General features: G+C 44.3%; 1 protein-coding gene across 2 annotated transcripts in view; it reads right to left on the reverse strand.

Annotated features, from left to right (window-relative positions):
- Nucleotides 1-24,941, reverse strand: part of NEK6 (NIMA related kinase 6) — a 47,162-nt gene extending 22,221 nt beyond the window's left edge. The window contains exons 1-3 of one of the 2 annotated variants that reach the window (XM_048325979.1): nucleotides 24,834-24,941; nucleotides 7,994-8,115; nucleotides 510-650 (exon numbers count right to left, since the gene is read on the reverse strand). In XM_048325979.1, coding sequence (XP_048181936.1) covers nucleotides 510-650; nucleotides 7,994-8,086 — 234 coding nt within the window. In that variant the 5' untranslated portion in view covers nucleotides 8,087-8,115; nucleotides 24,834-24,941. Of the gene's footprint in view, nucleotides 1-509; nucleotides 651-7,993; nucleotides 8,119-24,833 lie in introns of both variants that reach the window. The other variant, XM_048325977.1, reaches the window with a different exon arrangement.
- Between the last annotated feature and the right edge of the window lie 213 nt (nucleotides 24,942-25,154).

Consider the following 25,154-nt stretch of genomic DNA (forward strand, 5'->3'; position numbering starts at 1 on the left):
ACAGTAATCAGCAAGTCACTAGAAATGAGAGTTTGGAGGATCTGTTGAAGGATTAAAGGCAAATTTCTTCAAACAAAATGCTGTTCTGAATACTGCCCAATACTTTCAGCCAAGTTTAAAAAATCTACACTTCTGGCATCCAAGTTTTCAAAAATTCTTCTCAAACTCCACCAGCAAGCTCCAGCCTGTTTCCCTTCCGTGTTCCTGTGGTTCAGCTGTGCTGGGATGGCATCTCCTCATGGCACCAGCACAGCCCCAGGGCCTCACTGTTTCACACATTTAGTAACAGTTTGGTGAACCCTTTTCTTAAAGTGAAAGGTGAAATTTAAAATAAATATGAAATGGCAATACTGCTAGGTAATTCTGATTTGGACACAGGAGCCCACTGCAAGGCGATGAGGGACGAAGAGCCTGGAGGGCACAGTTATCTGCCTCCAGGTCATCTGGCAGGCCCTTGAAACATTCCCATTCTGCTCTCAAAGCAGGAGACTCTGCACTGAAACGCTCACCTGGACTTTCTTCAGTGCCACAGGTTTCCTGTCCAGGAGACAAGTTGCTCTGTAAACTTCGCTGAATTGGCCTCGTCCGATCTTTTTCTCGATCTGAAAATCTGCCAAGGTGCAGCGATACGGGTACGACGTTAAATGTCTCTGTCAAAGGAAAGGCAGTCAGGGACCCGAAAGAGCCACTCAGCCCCTCCTGCTCTCACTGCTTGTGGACAAGGGTTTCACCTCGGCTGATGAGAATGGAGAACAGCCCGACCACAAATGCATGAATTCCTTGCAGATGCAGCAGTAACATAGGCTGGAGGAAGCCAAATGACTTCTCTAAAAAGGGAATTAAAGTCTTGCCTTCCGTGTAAGTAACTAATTAGTCCCAAACTGCTCTCCCTCGTTGCACAGCCTCTCATCAGCTCTGCCTGCCTGTGTCACCTGGGAGACGCCGATGCTGCAGCCAAGCAGTCCCAGGTAAACACCCAGGCAGGCAGGGAGACACAGCCTAATGAGGAGCACGGACTCCATGGACTGCAACTGCTCCCAAGAGCCCTTCTGGTCTCCTCTGTAATTAGCACGGCTGCCAAACAATGTTTAAAAAAGAAATTATGAAAATTAATTACTCAAAGTTACCACACGTGCCAAGTAGAACATTTTCAAGTTTCAGCATCTTGAGCCATTTCAGAGTTTGCATCAAATACCACAGAAAAAGAAGTTCCCAGCAGAGGCTGCGGGTGGGGAAGGGCTTCCGGGGATGAGCCATCACCTACAGCCCAACCTGGAGCAGCCACGCCCAGCACAAGGGGCTCGGGAGGGCTGCATGTTTGAAGGAAAGACTATTGCTACCACTGTTGCTTCCTAATGCAGCAGGAGAGGGCCGGAATTGAGACTTAAAATGCAGGAAAAGCTTTCAGTCCAGCATTAGGACCTGCAGCTATTTCTGAAGGCAAGTCCCACAGAAAGAGGAAGGTAATTTCTCCAAGTGCTTCCTTCAAGCAGCTCAGGGCATGGTTCCCTTTAAGAACTCCTCAGTCTCCCCTACACTCTGGAGTAAGTCACCAGCTATTAACTGCAATCAAAGTTTGGGTCAGCTCTCAGTGCTTGTGCTGTGCTTGGAATTATGCTGCATTCACAGAGATTAAAAAAAAACAAACCAAAACTGAAGTCCAAAGATTCATTTCTCCAAGTCTGGCAGTGTACACTACGCAATAAACTGGGAGCATCCTTTCAGCGATGAGGGAACAGGTATCCTACAGGTTATCAGATAAAGGGCAGAAGGCTAAAATTGCTTTGCTTTTTTGTTTACATAAGTCCTCCTCTAAATTACTAAATTATCACCAGAGTAAGGCAACACAGGATGAAAGCAGACAAGCAAATATTCCAATTAATCAGCCCCTGCAGCCTTCTCAGTTTAAACTGGTTGCAACCTCTCCTTGCAGGGAATCTGATAAACAGAACCACTCCTCAATACCTGTCACAGTGGATACTCAGCTCATTCCAGGCAGTGTAACAAACGTCAGCTCCCCTGCACTGTTTGCATGGCAGAGCCAGCAGAGTCCGCACACAGGGATTTTGTCCCATTTTCCTGGTTCCCACCAGGAACATCTCCACTTCCCAACTCTTTTACACATGAGCTGCTAAGCGAGTTCCTTGACCTGTACAGACAAACCACTTTCCCCAGACAAAACAAAGGTGTCAGCACATAAACCTACAAAGCACTTTTTCCTAACTTAAAAATAGAAAGGAATCACAGCATTTCCTTTACCATGTCCATGTGCCTCCTGAGCTGTTCTTGAGCAGTAAGAAAGTCTGAGCAAAAGCTTTTTTAACTTGTAGTTACCATTCACAGTAGAAGCAGCACTTCTTAGAACATTTCATGAGGCAACTACTACAAAACTTTATTTTTCAGAAAGAAATCCACACTGAAATCAAGGAGTTTCCACTTGCCCTTCTTAAATTGTTGTGTGTGTTTACACCAAGAGTGCTGAAGTGTAAAACAATGTTTCAAGCATGTGCCAAGAAATACCTACCAACTTCTGAACTTGAAAACATAAATAAACATTAGGCAAGTGAGAGGAATGTGTCCCAGCCCCTTTGCCACGGGGAGCCCGGGAGCTGCTGGTGCTGGGAGTGATGCTGCCCATGCCTGGACACCTCTGCTGATGTGTTCTGGCGCCGCCAGGACTGCAGCTGCACATTTACATATGCAATGACCTAGATTTGCATGGGCTATCACAACCTATCAGACCTAATTAAAGTAACAGAGCTTTCAGTGAGGGCAGGAGATGTTTGATTACGGAACAAACCAGGAATCATCCTCAGGTGAGGCCAAACTGTACCAGAAAGCTCCCTATTGATCACAGGCTACTTTCCCTTATGTTCAAACTTAACCTTCTCTTGCTGTACTTGAAGGTAAGCAGGAAGCTCTGCTAAGTACTGCTAGCACACAGAACACCTAGGAAATATCTGCCTTCTCAGAATAACCCCCTCTAGTCTGACCTTACACACATTTCACTTATTTCATGACTTTTGACATGGGGGGCTCCACTGTTTTCAAGTCCTTCCACAATTAACCACCACAATTTTTCAGAAAGCTGGCAAAGAACCAACCCCTATTCATTCAAACAACCCATGATCTTTACTTCTGCAAACCTCAGAGTTTTCATCTACAGGTATAAATTGTAATTGTAATAAGATATAATTGTAATAAGAGACCACCATCGTCTTCAAACTTGTCCATTAAAAATACGCTTTCTCATTTCTAGGACGGATTCAGGCTCAGGTTTGCATAACTGCAGTAAAATTAAGCCCCTGCCTCTACAGATCAGGTGTCAAGGCCAACAATGGAGCTTAAATTAAAAAAAAAACAAACAGACAACTAAATAAAAAGAAGAAAAAATTAAATAAAAAGAAGAAAAACAACCAAGCAAAAAGAACCCTAACCACTAGGCACTATGAAAATTGGGCTGTTTGCACATTTCTGTTCCCAGGGCAGCTGTAGGAAGGGCACAGTCTGGGAAGAACTTGTTTTGAGACAAAGGCTCTTCTCTTCATCCACACAAGGAAGTGTCATTCTTTTCCTACTCCATGGGGAAAAAAAAAGTCTAAGATTGAAGTCAAGTAATTCCTCATGCAAATAAAAAGGCCATTCATTTTTAAGAAGAAATGCAGAGATTATTCCAAGAACAAGCTCTTCTGGACATCTCCTCTGGCATACATGTGCTCTGTGAGATGGAACCACTGGTGGCAGAGCACAAATTCCAAAGCTGGCAAAAGCAGGCAATGGCAGCCCTTGTCACAGAACTTCAGGGGGAAGTTCACCAGGGCTTTTAGCCTCAAATTTTGAAGTGTTACAAGATCTTCTGCAAAACAGATTTGGTAAGGTTTCATAACACTAAAAAAACCCCAGTGAAATAAAAGCTTCAGCTATCTTGTACATACCAGAACAGATTCAGGAAAGGGCAAGGATTCCTGGGAGTCTCCACATTGCAGATTATAAAGGAACCCAAACACGGGGAAGGCAGAATTAGGGAAGTTCCTTGCTACAGACTTGCTCCTTGGATGCAGTTTGTACTTAACACCCCCCCATTCTGGGGGCTGTCACCAGTACAACTGGATATTCCATAGTTCCCTCCAAATCCTGCTCTTAGGACATGCAGGCAGGACACCTACACACCCTGAACACATTTTTTGTATTTTATTTTTGTTCATGAGTAGTTGTCCAGAATTTGTTTTGGGATAGGGAAGAAGAAGAAAAAACTGTTCTGACTTTCAATGTCCAGAACAATTAGTGTTTGGCCAATAAATGTACCTCTTTGTAATTACTTAAGATCCAGAGAAAACCTGAACAGCCCCAAGAGAACTGTGGGGGCAGGTCTGCCTGCAGCCTCTAAGCCCTTCTTCTGGGCCAAGGAGCACCCTAAGAGTGAAAACAAAAATATCATAAATACAACCCCACTGCAGAGCCAGGCCTGTCCCTCTGCTCCCCCAGAGGCACAGGAAACCCAAGGCTGAATGGGCTGAGAAAGGGAAATGTTCACTGCTAATTGCACAACATAGAAACCCAGAGTGCTAATGTTAATTAATAATAAAGTCAGTTGTTTTACTGCTGATTGGCATGTGGAAAACAGGCACCAGCCAGCTCTGCACAAAGGGCTACAGGCATTTAGAGTATTTGTAATCAACCTAAAAACTGTTAAGATTGGTTAACCAACAGTTAAAAAGTCAGACAGTACAATCTTCAGATGTCAATAAAAGCATCTTTCCTGTAGAGCCATGAAATGAAATATTCTTTAGAAGAGTAAAAACATACTCGCCCAATTAATTTTCTGAAATCTCATTAAAAAATTTAGCCAGACTAAGTCATACACTTCTGACCTGAATTTTAATTATCTTTACACTGGATATAAGGTTTTTCTGATATTTGCAATGCATCATTAATTTTAAAGGAATGGTTTCCTTGCTTCTAAAGTGCATACTTCATCTGAGTGACATTTACTGTAACTAATTTCACCTTTAAAAGACATCTGCAGTAGTGATGGGGGATCTCCAGCCCCTCCAGTAGAACATGCACACACATTATAAGCAATGATTTACTATCAGCATCAGTATTTCAAACCCTTTTACTATGTCCAAAATTATACACCTGCCTGCATTCAATAACGCCTACCTGAAAAGAATTTTGCATACTTTGAGGCTGAAATTCCAGTGTGAATTTATGGGAACACATTAGAACAGATTGATTAAAGAAAGAACTTCTAAGCTCGCAAGAGATGAGGAAACTTCTAAAATATGGATAATCCTTCAAACAGGTAGCCAAGTAATTACTGAAGAATACATCAGGTTTTTCAATTTGAGCTTCAAAATGAGACTACACAGTCATCATAAAATATCCTTCACTCAACCTGTTACCTGGAATTTAAAGTTTACTGAAGAATTGGCTTGAGTTTCAAAGTTTCGGCATCCCTGTCAGCACAAATGGGATCTATCCTGATATCCAGATATTCTGTACCTATCTAGACATTTGTACTATAACATGACAAGGAAAGAGAGAAATACCTTGGAAATAGTAGGACAAGGTGATATTCACAAAGAAATTAAAATTACCATAGAAATAATCTCTTAGCAGCTCTGCTAAGATGTGAGTACATAAAAGAGTTGTTTAAAAGTGAGTTATTGTGTTTATTTAGTATGAAAACTAAGTGAAAAATTACAACTCTATATTTTTATATCACTGATTTACTCCTAAATAATTTTTATTGCTTACTGCTATAAACACTAAGTAATCTAGAGACTTAAATAATTAACACCTTCACTCTGGAACATTAGTAGAAAATGCTCTCCCTCTTGCTGATGAACTTCCTTGGTAGTCCTTCTGGGCAGGTAACAGAACCAAAAGCCAAAACTGTGATTTTATTGGACTTTTTCTTTTATTATTATTTGTATTACAGATAACTTCTAAATATCCAGCATTATTCAAAGGTTTCATCTTATTAACTAAACTACAGCAGTTAAAGATGGAAAGAAAAGCCTGACACACTTCCTCATATTCTGTACTGATGAGTTATAAAGCAGAAAAAACACCTCTGTCAGAACTGAAAAAAAAAGAAGCTGTAGAAAGCAGCATAATTACAGGAAAAGCTCTGGGGAAGGAACACGTTGTTGCTCCGGTCTTTTGGGGGCTGGCACAGTAGTTTGGAATGAAAGGGATGGAAGGAAGGGAAGGCCGTTCCATACCAAGCCCCCTCCTCATCCAAGACTCTCCGAACTCATGTTCTGGCTTTTTCTGCTGAAGTTTTTATCTCTGCCATTAACAACACTTCTCGTAAGACCAGCTTCCCAAACCTCCCTCCCTTCCACAAACTATTACACAGCATGTCTGCATTACTCAGATTTTCAGAAGAAAGAAAGGATGCAATTTCAGATTCTTCCAGGTAAAAAGTACCAGAGATTTGAAAAATTATATATAAATATATTCCTGAAAGATGGAAAATCAGAAATATGTCATCAGCAACCCTATCATGCCACCAATGTAAGGCCTCTAAACACAACCTTTTCTTACATGCATTTTTTCCAGTTCCCTGGTAGACTGTATATTTTTGTTATTCAGGTCTTTTTATGTTATTTTGACAGCAAAACCAAAGGAAGTCTTCCTGCAATTCTAATTCCAAATTAGATCATTCTCAGAACAGTTTAATAGAGCCCTCCATTAACAGAACTTGGGTATTACCAGAGTTGAGGGGAGGTTTCACTGAACAATGACCATACAGCAAAATGAGCCCACTCAGCATCAGCATCACAGCAGAACACTGATTATTAGCTACTAATTACACTTAACTATGTCATTACAAATTCTAACATGTGCTCCAAGATGCCATGAATGTATCTGCTGCACAGGAACACTTCCTAATCTTGTTCATGAAATAATTACAGGGGCACTATCCTGCCAAATGAGGCAGTAATTAACCCTAATTGCTCAAAATGCAACTGGCTAATTCTAGGAGATTAATCAAGGGGATTCAATTATTATTAAATGACTTAATATGACAAATTGCTGCATTAGGAGAGGGGGCTTTGCTCCACACCATGGTACTTTCCCAGCAGTGCATTCACTGTGTGCAGGAAACTCCCCCCTTAGCAGAGCCTGTGCTGGGCACTGGCAGAGCTCTCCCAAGGACCACTTCTTGCTCAGGGACCCTGGATCACCTCTGGACTGTACAGTGGGAACGACAAAAGATCACCCCCAGCCCCTCCCTATGGTCACATCACACCACAGTTACAATCCTCTTCTTTCTGACAGCTTCCCAAGATGCTTTTGGTTTATTCCTTAAAATAACATAGGGGCAAAACTGAATTGCTCTGATCAACAGACAAACAGGCTGAAAAGGCAAGCAGCCAGAATTCACAAAATCCAAGTTTCATGATTACACAGACTGTGGGTTAATCCTGGTTTTAGCTGCCTTCTGCAGAAAGGCAGGAAGAGAGAGGAGCTGCTACAGTGAAACTTTATTATAGTATGGACAAAATACATTGCAGGATGGATTCCAGAGACTCACAGGGAGCCTACAGTTCCACGCAGAATGAGTTTTTTCTTTTATTTAGTAATTACTTCTCCAGCACTTATTATGAAACTATAAAAGGAGATAAAATACATTTATTCACTTACACAATCATCTATTTTTTACTTTGGCCTTTTCTTCAAAGAATCAAAGACAAGAGAATGCCAACACAGTATGTTTTCATAAGATGATTTAAAAACACTTGTTTTAAGCAAAATTCAAACTATTTCCTTTTTCTCTTATTACAATCAAAAAACTTGGTTCAGGAAACTCTGGCTGGCTGGCAGAATCCCAAACTGGATATTCCCTAAAACTGCTATAACTGCACTAAAAACAAAAGAAGGGGGGCGAAGGCAGCTAAATGCTAAGAAATCAAGAGACCTTTATAGAATGAAGGTAAGAAAAGACAGAGGCAGACAGATCAGAGACACCTGCACTTACCTGAGGATCATGCTGGAATTCCTGCCCTGGCAGCTTGCACAGAGGGTTGTTCTGGTCCCCTAGATGATGAGGATGGTTGTGCTGCCCTTCCATGGTATCATACCAAACTCTGTCTCTCGCTTCTGCTGGAGGCAAAAGAAAGGGAGAGGTTGGTCTCTCACTGCCCAGCCAGCGTGGGAAGAGAGGAACTCCGGCCTGTGCCAACAAGTGGCTGCAGCAGCCAGCGGGAGGCCGAGTCCTGCCCTTCCCCTGGGCTGACTCACACAGCTCAGACACAACCCCAGGCTCTGACAGAGCAGAGCTGCTGCTGAAAGGGCCCAGCAACAGGCCAGAGCCACCCTCTTCCAGAGAGTACCCAACAAAACCACCAGGATCACAGCTACTGCTGGTATTGTTTCACAGTAAATAAAGGAGCAGAAAACGGGTTTATTCGGTCAGTGGTTTGTTATCTACTAAAGACACTGCTTTTGTCACCTGTAACAGTAGCTACTGCCACTTCCCCAAGGACTGAAGGTCCCCAGTCACTTAGGGGACATGCAAAAAGGTCAGCACATCTCCATTTGTAAAACAAAAATTAAAAAGTCCCTCCAGACTGTTGCTGCTTTCTTTGGTCAAAGACAACAAAAATTCACCCGCAGTCTTTCTTTCCTACCCCCAAATTACAAGCTTTCATTGGCAAGACACAGGAAGCAGGAGCTAGAAACCATATTGGATTCAATGAGGCTGAAGTGTTATAGGAACAACAGAGAAACAAACTCCATGCACGAATTCCTTTGCTGAAGCTCCAGGCTGGCCCAACACAGCGATCAGAAATGAAAGTCTGCTCCCCTTCAAAAATGGTACCAGAAGATGCAGGAGTTGTAAAGAGCTGCCCATCAGGGAGCTGAGACATTCCAGTGCTGGAACAACACTGGGATCCCAGATTAACTAATTCTCCTCTGGCACAGGGCTGCACACACACTTCAAGAACACCTGAAATGTGTGGCCAACAGTGACAGGGCAGCTGTGGGCTTCAGGCTGAACAGCTCTCAGACACCTCCTCTGCCTGCAGAGGCAGAAGAGACTGAACATACCCAGATTTTCCAGCCCTTCTAGGAAACAAAACCCATACTTGAGCTATTTGTGTTCAAGCCTGACTTGCAGACAAACTCTGGTAGTTCTGTCAGCTGCTCAGGGAACCAGGAGTGGATCACAGCACTCCCTGCTCCACGCCAGCTGTGGGGCCAAGCAAAGTTAGGCCCCAAAATACAGTCACAGCATTTACAGAACGCCCACAATAAATACACTCATGTCCCTTCCCCACAAAGGGCCATACACAGGTTTTGGTTATCCCTTACCCACACCCTCTGTCATTCTGAGTTGTACCATTCCTGTCCTTGGCACTGACTGAAGCCTAATGGTGACAAGGGAAGATTTAGTGGCCAACACAAGCATTTGCAGAAACTTATTTCAAGAGTTTTGGCAAGTATTCACTCAGTGAAAGAACACAACCTGACCTCATTAGTGTATTAATAGTGCATGCCTGGTACTTGGGCAATGACTAAGTCTTAATTTAAAATATAAAGGTATTTTAAATATTTGTGGGAGTGGGGGAGAAAATATGATGCAGAAGAATTTCTGCAGCAAGTAGTGCTCAATTCTTTTAACAGCTGTCTGTGAAATAGGCCTTTAGCTCTGGCAGATCCTTCCCAACACCAGCTACCACAACACAGGTGGAAAGCAGAGACAGGCTCTTCTTGTGTCTCAAGCAAATGAGCTTTCACTCTAACAAACGGTCACTAGACAAAAGAGCTGCAGTTCCTGCTACGTTAAACAGGTGAACACACGGGTTGCTCTCAACAAAAATAGTTTTTCAAAGTCAGTACCATGAAACTCCAGTGGAAGAAGGTATGTTAGTATGAAGAAGTTTGATTTCAAGATTTTTTTAGTCTCAAGCATCTATAGGTTTATAAGCAACCAGGAGAAAATACTTAGATAAAACTATGTCTCTTAATAGCGACATTAAAGTGCCCTATGAAATTCCTACCTTATGCTACACTGCTGGAACTATCCTAATTATTTTATTATTCAAGATTTGGAGAAAAGCTGTTTACTTGAAGGGAGAGCAACATGTTCTCTCTCTTCCAAGTCCACATGCACAGAGCAAATGCTGGTTCCAACACCTGGCTGCTCAGCCCTGAGCTCCACAGGAACCCAGACATCCCACATTCCCAGCCCCAACACGGAGACGCATCTGGGCAGTGCCACGTGAAGTGTCCACAGTCTAACACTGATCAAACTGTGCATCCACTGTGTCCTGCCTTCAGAAGGTCTAATTCTCAAAGAAAGGGAAGGGATTCACTTCTGAACATGGGAACCTGAACGATCTGATCACGCCCCAGTCTGGGCACTCCCAATGGAACTGTCACTCTCTGGCCATAAGGAAACTCAAGGAGCAAATCCCTTGCTGTGAGGGACTATCAGAGGCAGGCAGTTCAGAGCCCAGGAGAGCCCACCTGCCACAAGCAGGGGCAGGCCAGGGGCAGGATCTGCACTCAGGCACTGCTTGCTTGAAGAGCTACAGCTGGAAGCAGAGGAAGGAGAAAGAACAAAATAGCAGCTTTGAAAAGAGATCCAGCAGAGCTCACATGACAGCACCGAGCCCGCTGACACCTCGGGACAGCATGTCCTGCCCCAGGCTGTCAGCTTGGCTATTCCGGGCTCTTGGCACTGGACAGGGAGAGGGAAGGGGAATCCCCAGGAAGGGGCTTCACAGAGGATCTTCAAATAGCAGCCAGCAACATGAAGGCACTGCACTGCATCAGAAAAGGTACAAGGTACACTCTTAACACTGGCACGTTTTTACTTGACATTGTCTTAGCTCTGCACTTTTCCTTCTCAAGTGACAGGCTTTTATTCCTGCTTCCAAATTTCCTACATAGTTCTGCAGTATCACACATTTTCACACTGAGTCTTGACTATGACTGTAAATCAAAACATCTTTAAATTGCATGAAGCATCACATATCTTTCCAGAAAGTGAATAAAAGGATAGGATGATCATTACCATCACAGGAAATGCGACCACAACCCACGTGGAATGAGCTGCTCCTTCTCCCAAACTACTGTCACCCTTTCTGCTGTACAGTTATTACTCCATGCAGCAGCACTCACAGGTAACCTGGGGTTTTTCCAAATAGAGGGGAAAAAAAAAACCTCTTGTGCAGTCAGCTCCCCTGCCACAACCCCAGCTGCAATTCCTCTCTGGGTACCTGAGTGTACTTACACCTCATCTCTGACACCTAATCAGTAGAGAGCAGAACACAAAACCCCATCGAACCCGTAGTACCTTGCAGGAACCTGACAGGTGGAATTCTCAGGGCAGAACAGCCCAGGGCACTTGGTAGCAAAGGCCAGGATCATTAGTTACGAGACACTCATTAAGGAGCAGAACCTCATCAGCATCCTGGCATTCAGTCCCAGCCGCCCTGATGCCCCGGGTGCTCCTCGGTGAAGCAGCTGTGACCAGTCTGATCGGGTATCACCATGTGTCTCGGGATGCCTCCAACTCAACTGCAGGCCAAATTATTTGCTCCCAGATGTATAATCAACATGACAGGACCGTGCACCTCTCAAGCAGGCAGCAAAGCAGCAGCTTGTGCGCAGTGTTACAACCGTTTTCTGTACCAGCACTTTTCACCTTCCTGCAAGACACACCAGCTGCTCCGTGTGCCCAGCGCTCAGCCCTGCTGCTGCCCACCACACACACATATATACACACACAGATATATGTAACTGAGTGTTAAAGCATGGATATGTAACATATATAAATCTGCTTTCCCACTCAGTTACTGTATGCCTCTCATATCCTCTCGCTACACAGGGACTTGTGGGGGGAGCCAAGCAGCTCTGTTTGGGTACCTTGTGTAAAACAAACCAAAACAAAATGGCAAGTCTTGCGTAGTTCCAGAAATCCACAAGCTGACGAAAACCAATCAAGTACATGACTTAACCTACTGCACAAATGTCCATCTTTTACCGCACACGGGGAGTTGTCGGGGACTGAAATGCAGCAGTGCACACCCAGCAGGCTCCCGGCCGGCTGCGATATCCGCAGGGATGCGCTGCCCTGGGAGCCCGGCTGCTGCTCCCCTCAGAGCCCCTGTGCTGCTCGCTGCAGGATCCCCAAAGACTGGGGCAATGCAAACTGTTTTACAGAATAAACACAACCACATCAGCACCACTTTCTCCCTCTCTACCGCCCAATAATATTCTTCCTCTTCCTTGCTCATAAAATAAATCTGCCAGGATACTCTATGAGATTACCTATATATTTAAATGATGATCTGGGCTTATGATTACATTATCGCTGTGGTTCAGGGTACGTGCTCCGGAGAAGGCAGCCCAGTCCTAGGAGAGTATTATTTTCGAGTGACTTTTATTGTCCATTACCTTACACCACTTCTGTCACAGCTATGATGTCTGGTAGGAATAGTTCACAACAGAAATATCTTTGTCGTTAGTATTCTCATTGCAATTTAGTCAGATCAACCTTTAAATCTCATCCATCATACTGAAGAGCTTTGGCAAAGCAAGCACAGTAATATATGCTTCCATGCAAAACCTAATTACAGGCTAGGTTAAAAAGCCTACCCTGTTCCTTCTGCAGTGCAAGGTGACAGGAAATCCTGAGCATCCCTTGGTTTCTCACTCTCCCTTTTTGCTGGTGAAGTGCGTAACCCATTCATTACAGCAGACTGATTCTGTCTGGCACATGACAAACTTACTTGAACCTAACAATTAAACTTCTGACAGCATTTCCAAAAGCAGAGAGTATTTACTGTAAATGCCTGACAATTTTTTTCCTCTCTGCTCATCTCTCTCAACAGTCACCTTATGATGACTGGAAATTACCATAAGCAAATAGCAGTCTAACATCCAAAAAACCCCTCATGTTAATGTGAAATACACACCTGCCAACACTGAAAAAAATATGAATATGAATGTTAAAGGAAACAACATGAGGAGCGGCACTGAAATGCTTGAGGAGAGAACACTGCAAGAGCACAGTTAGAGAATGTGATTCAGTAAAAAACTGCCCAGCAAGAGCTGCCTGTGGACGGTGATGGTCATGGCATGGCCACCCCTGCCTTGTGAGAAAGTCTGGGGCCTCTCTCAACAACAATAGCTCTGCCTGCACTAAAGGAATTCAAGCAGAAACTGTTAAACTGAGTCCAATAAATTACGAGGAAACAGTTTCTGAATTTCAGGCTTAGCATCACGATGAAACTGCGTCTATAGATTCACACATACAAACATTACAGTGTGAGTTACCCACAATTTATCCTGAAAAGGATTTATCCTGAAAAGGATGACGGTCTTCGTAACGAATTGACCACCGAAGAGTGGTGGTTTAGTCACACCTCACATTTCAGAGGGTTGGAATTGACCTGAGAGCAGGTGCAGATGGGCTTGTGTTAAGACTGTGCAAACCAGATTTTCAACAGCCAGTCAGCGATGGGCTTCTCAAAGACCTCAAATCCACTAACTGAGAATGTTTTAGTGAAATGGCTGAAGAGCCCTGGAGCTTTTTCATACCGTGTCAACAACTGATACTCATTAAATGAATGCTGTGACAGACACCAGAATTCACTGTTCCATACCTAGAAGCAAAATGACATTAAGTCAACTATTTAAAGCTATTCAGAGTCATCTCGCTGTGGATGTCAATAAAACAAATGCTTCCTGCCAATAATTAACTGTATGAAATATCCCACTCTGTTTCAAATCACCACCTACACCCAGCTCAGGTCCATATTCCCATTCTAAGCAAGGAAGATTATAACTTCAAATAGTCTGCCTTCTAGTTTGGGGAAAAATCCAGTACAATGGCTTGAAAATAGCAAGGCCTGGCACAGAATGCTCGACTGGATCACTGTGTCTGAGGATGCCACTTGAGCTAATACAATAGTTTTGAGAGAACATTTCAAGTGCCCATCTCTCACTAGGTAGGCAGGTAGTTTACTTCTAATTTTAGTTTTAAGTTTTAAAAGTTTTAAAGAGTTAGGGGTTTAGAAAAGTTTTAAATAATTAAAGGTTGGGTTTTGTTTGGTTTTCTTCTGTGTTGTAGTACCAGCTCCCTAGTACTTGGTCCTAAACCAAAAGGCATAATTGTTTAAGTCTTCTGGATACATTTCAGATACTCTGCAGATCCATCCATTCCAAGGGATGGCTTCACAGGGCTCCTATTAAACAGCTCCAGGATCAGTGCCAAGAATACTTGGTTTATATTTTAAGGTAAATGTTCCTTTTCACCGGCCTAACTGGACTACTCCTACCCCTTCTTTCACTGCATTGAATTTCCTAGTGCTACACCACACGTAAATATTTATGCATGATGTTTGTTTAGGATGTAAACATCAAATACATACTCACATCCAAAACTGAGGATGGACAGCAGTCAGCAGCATTTAAAGGGACAAGACTTCCTTTGAAGAGAGGTGATAATGTGACCATGGTACAGCAACAGCAAGTTGCATTCTTCCCCAACCAGTTTTCACTGAGGTGTGTTTCAGATAAAGTAAGAAGCCAACCTTAATTTATATTCTCGCAGTTGCAATTTTGAGCCATCCAGAAAATTCACGGTATTCATTTTTTATCACCTTTGAACCATTAGAGCCAGATCTCTCAGATCTCTGTTTTGACACGAAACACATGTCAAAAATAAACACATACCAAACCCACCCGGAATTTCACTGTATTGCTTACCAAGCATGCAACAACATGTTCACCTTTTAATTTATAATGCAATAAAGCTTTCAAACACAAAGCCAAATTATTTAAGAACACTTCTGTTATCCTTCTCAGAATTCATTCATTTCTGATGAAGGAAAGATTAAATATAGGCTGGGAATATATTCATAACGTAAGTGTTCACAGAAACTGCCAGACATTTTCACATCATTAAATGCTAACTGAAGTAAGTCCCATCCCATGGAACCATGGAACACACACTGTCTGTACCAGCACTGCCACCTCCGTTCCAGGCTGGCTCCTGGCACAGGAGGGAACAATCTCACTGCACCCCCAGCCAGGTGACAATGACAGCTGAAATATAGCTCCACTCACCAGCAACATCTCAAGGACCTTGTCAAAATGAAGAACCAAAACTCAAGCACTTGGGCAGATGGATTGTTCCAAGGCTACGGTGAAACCCCTCAATCTAAACCAACCCCTGAAATAAGTTTCTACTGGACACAACAAAGAATCCAAACTACTTCCACAGCTGGTTCCAATCAGACACCTTTAGTAACCATCCATCCCACATGGGAGCACAAGTGAACAGACCATCCTAAGCTAGTAAGACAAAACCAGCAGTAAGATCCAAAGTACAAAAAAAAAATCTGAATCAGCTCTGCTGCTACAGCCCCAAACCCTGAATGTGGGATCTGTTCAGCCCAGCCTGTCCTCAGAAAGTTTAACAAACATACAAGTTCAAATCTTAACAAAGTTTTCTATAAATCTTTATGTACATATGTGATTGGGAACACCACCACTTAGCACTTTTATGTATCTTTTAATTAGAACACTTCCAAGCACTCAAGAAGCATTAAGCAAACCTCACAGAAATACTTCTGAAATATTGCTGTAATTTCTGAAATGTTTAAGAAAGGTAGATCAAAGTACGAGAGCAAGCCCATGTAAAATGGGCTCAAAATCCACAAAACCTGCTGTAACCAACTCTGCTCATGCAGCTTCTCTCTACAGCCATGCTGCTGGCTATTAAAGACTTTAATATGTCTCAAATCCAGGGAAAAGGAATGGAGGAAAATACAGATATATGTTCCCCCAACTCTAAAACATCAGAACAACAGCTTGAAGTATTTATATTTCCCATAATCAGAAGGAAAAGGAAATGATGCTGAGAATTGTGCAGCCCAGCCAATCCAAAGATTCATGTGATTCAAATCCAAAAGCAACTTCAAAGCCGCCTCATAAAACTCTACCCAAAATGTGCAGGCAGCCAGATGTTGGCATCACAGGAAGAGCTTTCACAGCATCTGGATCCTGCAAGCAACAGCCAAACGGAAGCAGAAACTCTTCTCCATGTAAAAATATTTAACATTTTTCTACTTACAAAAATAGCTATGGTAGAAATATTGTTTATATTTTTTCTGCCCCAAAATACACCAAGTAAGACTGTATTATCAATATTGCTACTAAATGAAAGTCAGCTGCCCTGCACATTCCTGAGTATCTGGAACTAATGGCACAAATTTTCCAAAAATTAGTGCAGCTCTTTAGCTCATATCCCCACTTCTGCATCCCTGCATGTAGCACATCTCCATCTCCCTTCCTACATGGGCACAGCTGTCCTTGAAGAGTAAGATTCATCCACCAGTACCTTGCAGATCAAGGCCACAGGGTAAAACAAAGAATATCTGTTCTTTATAATGTCTGCAGAGCTACTTTTATTACTTATTTTGATGACAGACAGGGTTAATGAAGTTCTTGCAGAGAGCTCTCCCTTTCCTGGGCTAAATGCCCAAATTCTTTCAGGATTCACAAGACTTGTCTATTTAAATTGGGTCCAATTTTTTTTTTCCCTACAGAAAGGCCTGCACAGAATGTTCTGAAGAGAAGCTGGGAATTAACCTTTCAAGAAAATTGTAACTAAATGTGCAAGCTCTGTATAAGAGACAAATCACATTTCACACTGTATTCTGCCCTCTGTAACAATTTTCTATTGCTCTAATAAGCTTCAGTGTTGAAGCAAAAACTCAGTAGTATCAGATTATTAAAAACCATGAGCTTACTCATGGAAACAACAGTCCTGCCCACCCTGCATTTCTTTCCCAACCTCCCTAATGCTGACACCTTATTAATACCTGTGAATAACACACTACTACTCATCAAAAGAAATATTTCAAGTCCAGCAAAATCCAGGTGCAGCTATCACTGACCAGGAAGTTGGAAGCCACGTGGCAAAGCAAGTGCAAAAGCAGAATGGTCTCTCTTCCTGCATTAGTGATGAAGCAGAAAAGCTAAAATAAGACATTACAGTCACTTCAAAGTGCAAACCAGGGGGACTAAAAGAAATCCCAGTAAGTCAGTCACAGAGTAAGTTACTGCATACCTTAATATACAAAGAACTAAGAGCAAACACAGGTAGAGAACCATCCCCAACAGTTTACTCTTGGATGGTAAAGTTCTTACATCTGACATAATGTTATAAATTGAGTAATTGACCCACAAGGAAATAAAGAGCTCAAGAGAGTTAAAAATTACCCTATAAATACCATAAAGATTAACAGGTTTGTAATACCCACCCAAGAAGCGCTTACTCTAAGTAGAATGATTATGAACAGACAGCAAGAATATTTACTCCATGGCCCTGAGTTTAGTGTATACAGACTCCACAAAAGGCAGCACTGGTTCTTAATACAGTGACAGCTGAGAGTCACTCCCTAGGTTTCCCATCTGATTAAAGGGTGGCACACAGACACCCAGTTGTGACTTACTTACTTCCTTGAAATACAGTCATGTATTTTTAAAACCTTTTAAAGGTTTCTCGGGGGGTTTTGTTCCAGTTTAATTATTTTGAGACTCTCGGTTTTTCACAACTCTGACAGAAGAGCTAATAAAACACCAGCAGCACCAAGAATGAAGCAGAATCTCCATGAAAGAGGAAGAAGTTTTTTTGTTCATGTTTGATATCTATGTACCCTGAGACTCTACTCTTAAGGGAAAGAAACCATCTCCTCACTGTAATGACACAGATTTGCCCCAAGAACAAGAGCCCACCGCAAACCCTCCAAGAGAGGCTTGACATTCAGAGTGCTCCTATGTAGGAAACAAAATGTTCCAACAAGGAGAAAATCCACACCTTTTCAGGATGGCAGCAACAAGTGTCCACAAGGTTAAGAACAGGACAAGACACTTCAACTGAAATTCCTGAAAGGATCGTATTGAACGTACTTTGAAGCTGTCATCTATCCTGTAGGTCAGCATTCCCCAATTATTGCACCATCTGCAGTGATTTTCCTCTCCAACTCCACAGTTTAAAAATCCCTAAGTTAAGAAAAAAGTTACTCTCCCAAGTCAAAGGGAACAGTTGGCTCTAAGAAAAGAAGAAAAATTGGAACTTACATTATCCTGGACCACTTGAGGCAGGAGACAGTGGCAGTGAGGGAAGTGAGCACCGCCGAGCAGGGGTGAAACACCTCGGGCTGTGCCACCCCCAGCACCTCAGCTCTCAGAGGCAGCAGTCCCAAATCCTCGGTTTTCCTGTCAGCATGGACTTAAAGCTCCAGTCCATGCACACCATGAGTTTTTAACAGGCTGGTGGATACTTCCCATCTCATAGCAAGTGGGCTTCCCAAAGACCCAACAACAAAAGTAACTGGAGGTCAGCATCTGTCACTGAGCTCTGCAAAATGAAAGACTTGCACATCCTCCCCAGGGTGTGGAGCAACACCTGCTCTGTCAGCAGGCTGGACTGGGACCGGGTCATAGCCCTTATCAGTGCGGTTTTCAGTCCCTGCAATACCACCCACGTGGTGAGGAGATTGTGATTCATTTGGAGACAGCGCGCGGAGGAGCAGGATGGCGACAGCCTCCCCCAAAGGGACAGCACAACCAGTCGGGGGGAGTCCCACCACATCAAACACCAAAGGGTGTTTGGGCTGAAAGGTGGGAGGATGCACTGAAACAGGACACTGCAACCTCCCCAGGAAGGTCCCTCCAGTCTGCTGGCAGTGCTGCTCCGGCTGGTGGGGACACTTTGACAGCCACTCATTTTGGAAAGAGCTGTGCAGTGCAAAATGTTATCGCCCTGATCAGAGAGGAATCTCTGCCCTTTTCTCCAACACTGCCATGCTCAGGTTTATCACCCTTGGTCGCTCCAGCTCGGCTGGTTTGGAGGAGGTTTGAGTTCACACTCCCACTCGTCCTCCTGCCCCCACCAACACTGCATCAGGAGCACTCCCTTCCCGCTAAGAGGGCTCACATCCAAAAGGGGTTTCTGGAACAGCAGCAGCAGCATCTCCACACTTGGGAAAACAACATTTTAGCACCATTTCCAGCTGATGTTATACAAACAAACCATCCATCCACTGAATTCAGAAAAAAGCCTGTTACATCTTAGATTGAGCTAAACCCACCCAGAGGTGCAGCCACATAAAGCTCTGGGGAGCTGAGGCGAGCAGAGACCACTGCACCACCCGACAGGGAAAGCTCAACAGCTTCACAGAGAGAACTGCTTCAAACTACAACCCAAACCAGTCGATACTTTGATAAAATAACAAAATTAATTGCCTTCCTAAAAAGCAAACACATTGATCTGTCCAGACTGGTGCCCAAGGTCTGTCAAAGGGCAGGGGATGGGCTGGCACCTACTTTGATTCATCATGTGAAGCATAATTCAAAGGTTGGAGTCCAGAACTGGAGACCAAAGTTACTCAAAACAAATAAGCACAAAATCTTTAAGAAGTGCCTAAGAACTGTAAAATGCCTGTAAATAGTCCAGAGGGGTTAAAAAAAGAAAGACAGCAAGGAAATCACCATAAAGGAGACAGCTGGATGTCAACAGCAGCGACAACTTTGTCATTTAAACAGAATGATCTTACCACCTTCTGCACTTTGTGATGACATGTTGTAACTATTTTAATGAGTTTATAATTGCCATGGTGAACTAGCACATAGAACAATAAAGCAGCACATCCAATTTATAATCCCAAACTTCATGCAGTTCGGTGCAAAACATCCATTTCTGCCATTTTCACATCTCAGCAGAAAACACTCAACCTTAAACTGCTCTTTTTCAGACTTAGTTACACCTGGTTTATTCTCTTACTCTATTATTACTCTATTAAAAATGTGGATTTGCTGACAGTTTCTAAACTACCTGATTTTCTTGGGTAAAACAGGCACAGGAAAGACAATACCACCTGATCTTACCAAAACACAGCAGACTACAGAAGTCATGAACTACCTGCAAGGCCTTTTTTTGTTTTTTTTTAAAGATGCAATAAATAATACATCTGACTGCTCAACAGGCATCTGTGAGGTTTCAAGAATGCTTTGGAGTACAAAATTCCCAGGGCCGCATTCACTTACACCACTTGGTTTCAAATAGATACGAGTCTGCTGTCGGTTCACTTAAATGTGTAACAGGAAACTCGAATTTGACTAAAAGGTTGTATTACATTACTATGGGGTTTATATGGAAACCTTTTTAGAAGGAAGAAGCTAGGGGTTTTTTTCCTCTCCCATCTGCGACAGACAGCTGTCCACTGCCTGGAATCTCTGATAACAGACACTTAAAGTAGCACCAAGCTGAAGTAAACAATTTAGAAATTTAATTTCTTTGATTGTACTGACACCATAAAGTTATTTGCAATTTATTGCATTGTGCCATGTTATAAGCCATGTCACAAGACTGAACACTGGAGGCTACATATACTGTTTTAACAGAATAAAAAATACAGCTTTTTCCTGAAATATTTCAAAATGTTAAAAAGCAATCCAAGAGACTTCTCATGTCTGGACAGCAGTGGTGCTCACAGCAAGTCCAGATGTTTAAATACTTAGCACAGGTTAGAACTTGAAGTAATCTTGATCCAAGGTGCATATAAAAAATAAGCCAAGATAGAAAAGACTTACCTACCTGTATAAAAAGATCTGACAGCTTCATAGGCTTCTGCATTTGAACCACTATTAAAAATAACTCCTTGTGCTTTTCTGTTTTTAAACAAAACTTCACTTACAGGCTCTAGAACTAACACTTGGTCACACACTCAGAACCCCAGTTCCCTCTGTCCTACATTTCAGCCAACTCAAGACAGCAGCTCCCAGTCTGGCTTTAGAAACACACACCTCCTCACCACCCCCAAAACCTGTGTCAGAGAAAAAATTTTGGAAGTATTTTATACAGCTTAATTTTCTATGTAAGTTAGACACACTGCAGCAATTCCAAAAAGCACTATGACTTTTAAGTCAGACCTAAATCTAGATTTTGCATGCAAATGTTTTGGCTTCTTGGTTTTTTTCTTTAAAAAGAAAAATACTGACTGGGCCAACATCACCTCATGGTTTGAACACTTCGAACTCTTCTTTCACCTCCTAGATACTACATTTTCCTCCATTTAACTTTAGAGACACAGCTCTCCAGTGAAACATGGAATTCACAAGTGGAAGAGACCCAGGGTCCACTCTGTTCCCAGGGCAGACATCCCAGTCCCTGAACACAGGCTTGGATCCCTCAGTGCACCCGTCCCACCATGGGAAAACGCAAGGACACAGCTCGGGAAAGCACCACCTGCCCTTCCGGCAGCCACAAAGAATCAAGCGTTCAACTCTCTTACTTAATCAAACTCCTTTTGGCTACTTGGTTTTACACCAATTCACTGTGAGCTGAGCCAGCCCACAGGATTGGGAATGCCAGCCTGGGCAAGCAGGGAACATCAGGGGAACCCTCCAGCTCAGTGGCACCAGCTGTGTGACGTGAGCTCAGCCACTCGGGACTGCCTGGTGCTGACACACCGAATCTTCCCCACTGTTACCATCAGCTTTAGATAAACTGCTCTTATCTCCTGGAGCACTCCCTGACCTGCCAGAGGAAAGCAGCAGGGCCCTTGCTGAGTACTGGCTTGTACTGAAAGCTTTACAAAGGAAGGGTGAGTACAATAAACACAGCTTAACAGCATTTGGTAACAGAAAGAACTACTTTAAAGGCCTCTGCCTTTAACAGGACAGTGTTCACTTTGCCCATTTTAGACAACCTTTAACTTCCACGTGATTTTGTACTGGGAAAGGCCACTCTGTCCAGTCCATGGAGTGGCACAGACACGTGTGAGCCTCCTCTGCCACCGTGCCTGTCTCCAGAGCCAGGAGCAGAGGAGGCCACCATTCTCTTGCTGCATTTTCAGCACCGTCAGTGACAAGTGGTATCAAGACCACCATAAACTATATTTCAGCGGTATGACTGTTTTTGCTTTCAGTATTACAAGATTTTTTTCCTGCATCTTGTATTTGTACTGGATACAACAACACATATCACATAATTTCCTACAAACAACCCAGTTAGGCACCTGGAGAGGTGTACATTGGATTAGTCACCATCTGCCTATAAAAGGTAAAACAGACTGGTTAAGTGAGTTTACAAGACAAATGCAGGAGTGTGTGTCATGGGCAGAACGGCCATTCATGACTTCCCTAACCATAATTCTGTGCTCAAACCATACAAAGCATCATGACCACTCCTTGTCTACACAAGTGTTGAGCTGAAGTAAAACTCTGGAAGTTACAATTAGAAACAAGTTCGTTCAGTGGTGAAGATGAGCCCAACTTCCAAAATGAGGCTCAGTGTACTTACTGTTCTCATTTCCTGGAGATCACCATGAACAACCTCGTTTGCAACAAGAACCTCTAAGAAAAGCACATTAGAATGACAAAAATTGAAGCACAACTTGGGCTATTAAATTCATTTTCCCTAGGGACCCATCTAGGCTTTCATTTAGGACAGAGCAAAAGTCCTACAAGCCCCAGATTTCCACTTTCATAATTTCATTTTTGAAATCTTCTTTTAAGTACTTCCTCTGCTCCTCCAGCCACAGTCCATTTTCACGCTTTAAATCCAAACTGAATACATTTGATTTCTCCCACCCATACCAGCTGCTGGCTGCTGCAGCCACAGAGGTTGGTCTGTACTGCCAGGTTGGTTGTTATTAGATATTTTTCATAGCCTTGAGGTCAAATATATTTCACACCACAGAAAGGAGGAAAAGATGCTAAAATACATCCACTAATTAATCTTTTACACATCTAGAAAGCTGCAGGTGTTCAGGAAGGGGACTTGTTGGTAACCACCTCCATTTTACAGCTAAGAGAGCAGAGGCAGAGCAGGAGAAAAACCCATATGAGTATTTCTGGCTCCTACCCCGATTCAAACAAAAATACTCATTTTACTCCGAGTAAACAACAGCTCATTCAGTACACAAAAAACCTCTTTCAAGCCATTGCAAGAGGCCTTCAGAACAACAGGTAGGTGTGAATAAAGCCCAAAAACACGCTGCAAGAGAAGCCTCAGAATCTCTCACTATTTTCTCCAGTACAGCCTTGATAACTGCAAGAAATGAGAAAAAGCCAGTGTAGGCTCAATATTTTCAATATATATTTCAGTGTTATAGACTGACACAAAACTTTTCAGGCAGGATCACAGAGGGCAAGTACTGCAAAAAAACCTGTTTCCCAATATGGGCTTGGAGTCCGAGTTATTCATCTTCATCTGGTTTTCTCCCAACAAAATGAACAGTGAAGAATTTGAAAAGGTATATAAAAACTCACATTCCAATTATGCATCCATCCTCTCTCACAAAATACCTATTTGTCAAGAAACAGAATTCCAGAGGAAGGAGGGAAAAATGAAACAAGCAGAAACGTCTCATCCATCACAGGTGTTAAGAAAGCAAAAGTTTGGTTCTGCTCTGACAATTCCTTTGGGGTGACAGCAGTCACTCACACTCCATCTAGAAATCTCACTTCCCACAGAAGATGCTCTTTTTCCATCATAATAAAAGTTTCTCACAGTTCCCATTTTTTAGGTCTCTAAGACTCAGAGCCAGAGGAAACAGGCAGCAACAGCCTTATCTAAAAGCAGTTCCTTCTTTTTTTCTGTTGTTGCTTAACAGAATATGACTGTCACAGAGAATGTCTACAGGAAAAAATTGACAGTGGAAAGAGTTTGACTCAATGTCAAGAGATGTCTCAAACGTAAAAGCTGTAGAAATGCTGCAGAAGTTAAACGGTTACTTACAGTGATTCACAAAAAAATGAACTTTTAAAGGAGACACAGAACTGACAGCAAGACAGTCACAATGTGTCAGGAACTTGCATCACTGGACTTCTAATTGCTACAATATTTCCTATCAAACTACTTCTCCTGCAATAATGCCATAGGCAATCACCATAGGCAGAGATATTCCATGTGTGCGAACAGACAGACAAACAGATGGGCTCAGAAATCCACCGTTATTCTAAACAAGCATAAATCACACTTTGGAGGAAGGAACACGGTGGGGGGAAAAGATAGTATTTGATAGTTGATCTCTACCATGTGCTCTCTCCCAAGCCATGTGTAATCCTCCGGCACTGGGGTTACCGCGGAGTTCCGACCCTGGGAGAGAGCGCGGCAGAGCGCACCCCGGGAGCGGCTCCAGGACGGGGGGATTGCCAGCAATGGGTCTCAGGAGACCCCAGCACGAAGCAGCCGGGCAGGGTCTCGGGGCCTCCCGGACAACCCGGGATTCTCTCCGCCAACCCCGGCAGCTCCCGGAACCCCAGCGAGGAGCCAAACGAGCACATCCCGGGCTCTGGGGGGCAGCGGCGCACGGAGGGGCGCGGGGCCGGGAACGGCTCCTCCGGGCCGCGTGTGCTCGGAGCACAGCCACTAAAATGGAAAAAAACCCCAAAAACCAAACCTCCCCAAACCCTCCGAGCGACATCAAAATGCGCAAACACTCGTGTTTGTATCACAGCCGCAACTTTGTTCAAGTCGCAAGGCCGCCGCTCGGCCCGTCCGGCGGCAGCGGGGCTGACCCGCCCGGTGCTGGGGACGTCCCCGGCCGCTTCCCGCTCCCGCCCGGGCACGTGAGGGCCCTGCGGCCCGGACCCCCGGCTCCCGCACGGCCCCCGGCGGCCCCGCCAGCGAGGCCCCTCGATCCCGCCCGCCGCCCCTCGCTCGGTCCCGCGGCCCGGCCGGGGCTGCCCGGAGGCGCCGCGCGACGCCGGGGCCCGCGGCGGGCGGGCACACCCCCGGCCCGGCCCGGCCCGGCCCGGCGGAGCGCGGGGCCCCGTGTGCTCACCTGCGGCACGGCGGAGGCGCGGCGGTGCCGGCGCGGGGGCCGCGGGAGCCCCGCAGGACCGAGCGAGCGGCGCCGCGTCCCGCACGGAACTTCGCCGCGCGCGCACCCGCCCCGCGCTCCCGCGCACGCGCCGCCGCTCGGGCGCGCGCGCCGCCGCTGCCACGCAGGCCGGGCGGGGGCCGCGCGCGGGGGGCGGCGCGTGCGCGCTCGGCGCCACCTGCGGCCCCGCACCTGGAGCGGCCCCGGGGGCTCCGGCACCGCCCGCGGCACCGCCCGGGCCCGCCGCGCCCCCCGCCTCGCTACGGCGCCCTGCCCCGTGGC

The sequence above is a fragment of the Corvus hawaiiensis genome, chromosome 21 (assembly GCF_020740725.1).
Source record: "Corvus hawaiiensis isolate bCorHaw1 chromosome 21, bCorHaw1.pri.cur, whole genome shotgun sequence".
NCBI lineage: Eukaryota > Metazoa > Chordata > Aves > Passeriformes > Corvidae > Corvus > Corvus hawaiiensis.